The sequence below is a fragment of the Nanorana parkeri genome, unplaced genomic scaffold (genome assembly GCF_000935625.1).
Source record: "Nanorana parkeri isolate BGI_ZX_2015 unplaced genomic scaffold, ASM93562v1 scaffold760, whole genome shotgun sequence".
NCBI lineage: Eukaryota > Metazoa > Chordata > Amphibia > Anura > Dicroglossidae > Nanorana > Nanorana parkeri.
The window spans coordinates 738323-741220 of NW_017307028.1; the positions used below are offsets into that span (position 1 = coordinate 738323).

Genomic DNA, 2898 nt, shown 5'->3' on the forward strand with positions numbered 1-2898 from the left:
TGCAAAGCGTCTCTAGTTGCTCTTTAAACTTTGCCTGGAATAAAGACAATCCTTCTTGCTAATTAGGGATTGTCATTGAAACCAATTGGTAACAGAGTGATCAGTTGAAAATCTCATATTGAGAGTGGCAGCAGACTGCAGTCATTATCACAGTGTGTTATCTGCGGGCTGCCAGCACAGCAAAGACAATTTACAATATCTTGGGAACATTTTAAATCCAAAGACAGTTTTATTCTGTTATTTCTATCTCCATCTGGGTGTGAGTTGCATATGAGCCCTTTCATTAGAACATTTTACCAAAAGCCTGTAATTTGTATATCATTTGCAGTTAAAGGAAAATATCAGTAGAAACGATTCCAAGTTACAATGACTACATAATAGAACCCTTTTGTAACTTTACAAAGCTATAACCTTTTGTGTTATGTGTACTGACCTTTGATCTTTTGCCATTGCTGTTCTCCTTCTGAAAAACATTTTTGCCTGACAGCTAGGCAGACTTACAGTTCTCACCAGTTTCTGGGTCACTGACCTGGAACAATAAATTTAGATCATACAAATCAGTAAGGAAAAGTCCTTAATTGGATACTATTTTTAGTGAGAGTATGACAGCCAGACATTGGGCATTTTTGGAGAGAAAGTACAACAACAGCAGCCTTTATCTTTCCAAAAATTATTTTCCACTGGACTGCCTCTTTTTTTCCAGCACATCATAGTTCATGAACACCTGTCATGGGAGAAACATGGATGCACCTTCACCTCTGTACAACCATATATATTGTATGTGAATAGGGTGACGACATTCCTGGTATTTTACCAAATACCAAATGTTATTAATGAGAAACCGACGGCCGACCCGAAGCCATGTGAAGCAAGCCGATGTACGGCTGAAATCAGCCGTACCAGCCTGAAGTGAATAGCCGAACAGTGTTCGGCTCACTTCACTTGGGGTTGGTTGTTCACTCGGTTGCCCTCGGCAGCTTAGTGAATAGACACGTAAGAATAACATGTTCACATATTCCAAAGTTTTACGAAAAAAAATATTATGGGCTTGCAAATTTTCTAATGACCCGCAACTGAAAACAGAGGACCTATGCATTAAACATATTGCACATTTTATATGTTGTTCTTATAAAAACTATAGTTTCAATAAAAACACATTGAGGGGGTTATATATAAAAAGTTTACAGAGCCGTTCGCTTTGCAAACATCTGACTTTTGCATTTAATTTGCCTTATGGCCACTAGATGGCGCTGAGGAGCATAGGAATGAAATACTTCTTTCCTGTGCACCTCAGCTTCATTTAGTGGTCATAATGTGTATTTTACTGATCTTACATCCGTTCTGAAATTAAAATATACTAGTAACATTTATTTTTGCCTCAATTTACACAGAACAAAGGTAGATGCAATTTTGCAGGGTGAATGGCTCTATGAATAGTTTATAAATAGACCCCTTGGTGTGCTTTGTGAGTTTCTGTCTTATCTGTGCAGTAATCCAGTGTGAAACATTTCTTCTGCAGGAGCTTCCTGTGATACAGACTGGTCAGTGCTGCTCTTTAATCCTTGTGCAGGGTGACTGATCTTGTATCTGCCACCTCCTGTAGTTTTCTGCAGGCAACTTGTAGTGGGTAGACCTGTTAGGTCCCTCACACACTTTTTCCCTGCACACGCTAAGTGCAGCACAGTTATGATGATACTGATACTTTTCCAAGGTAATATCTGGATCTACATTAATGTTCAAAGTGCTTCAAGGTCTCACCGCTCTATTCCAACCTCGGCTGTAGTAAATTCACACTCTGGGTGCAGGCTGCAGTGTACCTTTCACTTCCCAAATCAAGCTCCAAAAGATCAGACGCACAAAAACCAGAGTAAGTGTTGTACAAGATGTAGTAAAATGAATCCCAGCAAATTCCAAAAAGACAGATCTGTCTTTTTGGAATTTTCTCGGATTCGTTTTAATACATCTTGGACAACACTTACTCTGGTTTTTGTGCGTCTGATCTTTTGGAGCTTGATCTGGATCTACATTCAGTGATATTGCAGAAGTTAATTTTCTGGCAGAAGTTTAAAATGTTAGAAAAAGTTTGCAGATCTGATTCACACTATGTCTGCCTTGATGAATAATCGGATATACATCACATTGTGAGTATGATGATGTACAAATACGAGGCTACGCTGATAATTATATTTTTTTGTATCTTTGTTTTGTTTCAGTTGTGTGTAATACTGGAGCCAATGCAAGAGTTAATGTCCAGACACAAAACGTATAACCTAAGCCCTCGGGATTGCCTGAAAACCTGTCTATTCCAGAAATGGCAGCGCATGGTAGCACCACCAGGTATGTCTTAGCCAGTTGGTTATCCTGCCCGCAACAAATCTAATACTGTATTCTTACATGTACATCTGGGTATTACTACATTGCATATATTAGTAGTGAAGCAATGATATCACAAGTACTAAACCTTTTTGATCTGTAAGCTCAACATACAAAGCATATTACATAGTTACATAGTATTTGAGGTTGAATAAAGACATTAGTCCATCAAATATTAAATTTAAAAAAAACAATATAAATGACTACAATTATATGGTGATAAATAATGGCAATGGGGGTATATACAGTGGGAAAATGTGCCAGTTGGATAATAGTTGCATAGTTGCATAGTTTAGGCTTAGGGGAATAAAGGATTAATATGCATGGCTCCACCCAGTATCCTAAAACGGCATTTTTGTTTTATGAAGCAGTTGATTTTAGAAGTAGAGGCTGTTCATTAAGCAAAGTAAATCTTGACTAAGCTTAGGGCATCTCATTCAAATCGATTGCACTTTAGTGTGCAGGCATGGGCAGCCCTAGGCGGCTGCACTGGTGGAGATATGTACAGACTTGCTGGGGACCGGG

General features: G+C 38.5%; 1 protein-coding gene across 5 annotated transcripts in view; it reads left to right on the forward strand.

Annotated features, from left to right (window-relative positions):
* The window catches only part of LDB2 (LIM domain binding 2), a 273961-nt gene that overhangs the window by 263763 nt on the left and 7300 nt on the right, over positions 1 to 2898 (forward strand). For all 5 annotated transcript variants that reach the window (XM_018564570.1, XM_018564568.1, XM_018564571.1 and 2 more), the window contains exon 6: positions 2214 to 2337. In XM_018564570.1, the coding sequence (XP_018420072.1) occupies positions 2214 to 2337 (124 nt within the window). The remainder of the gene's footprint in view (positions 1 to 2213; positions 2338 to 2898) is intronic.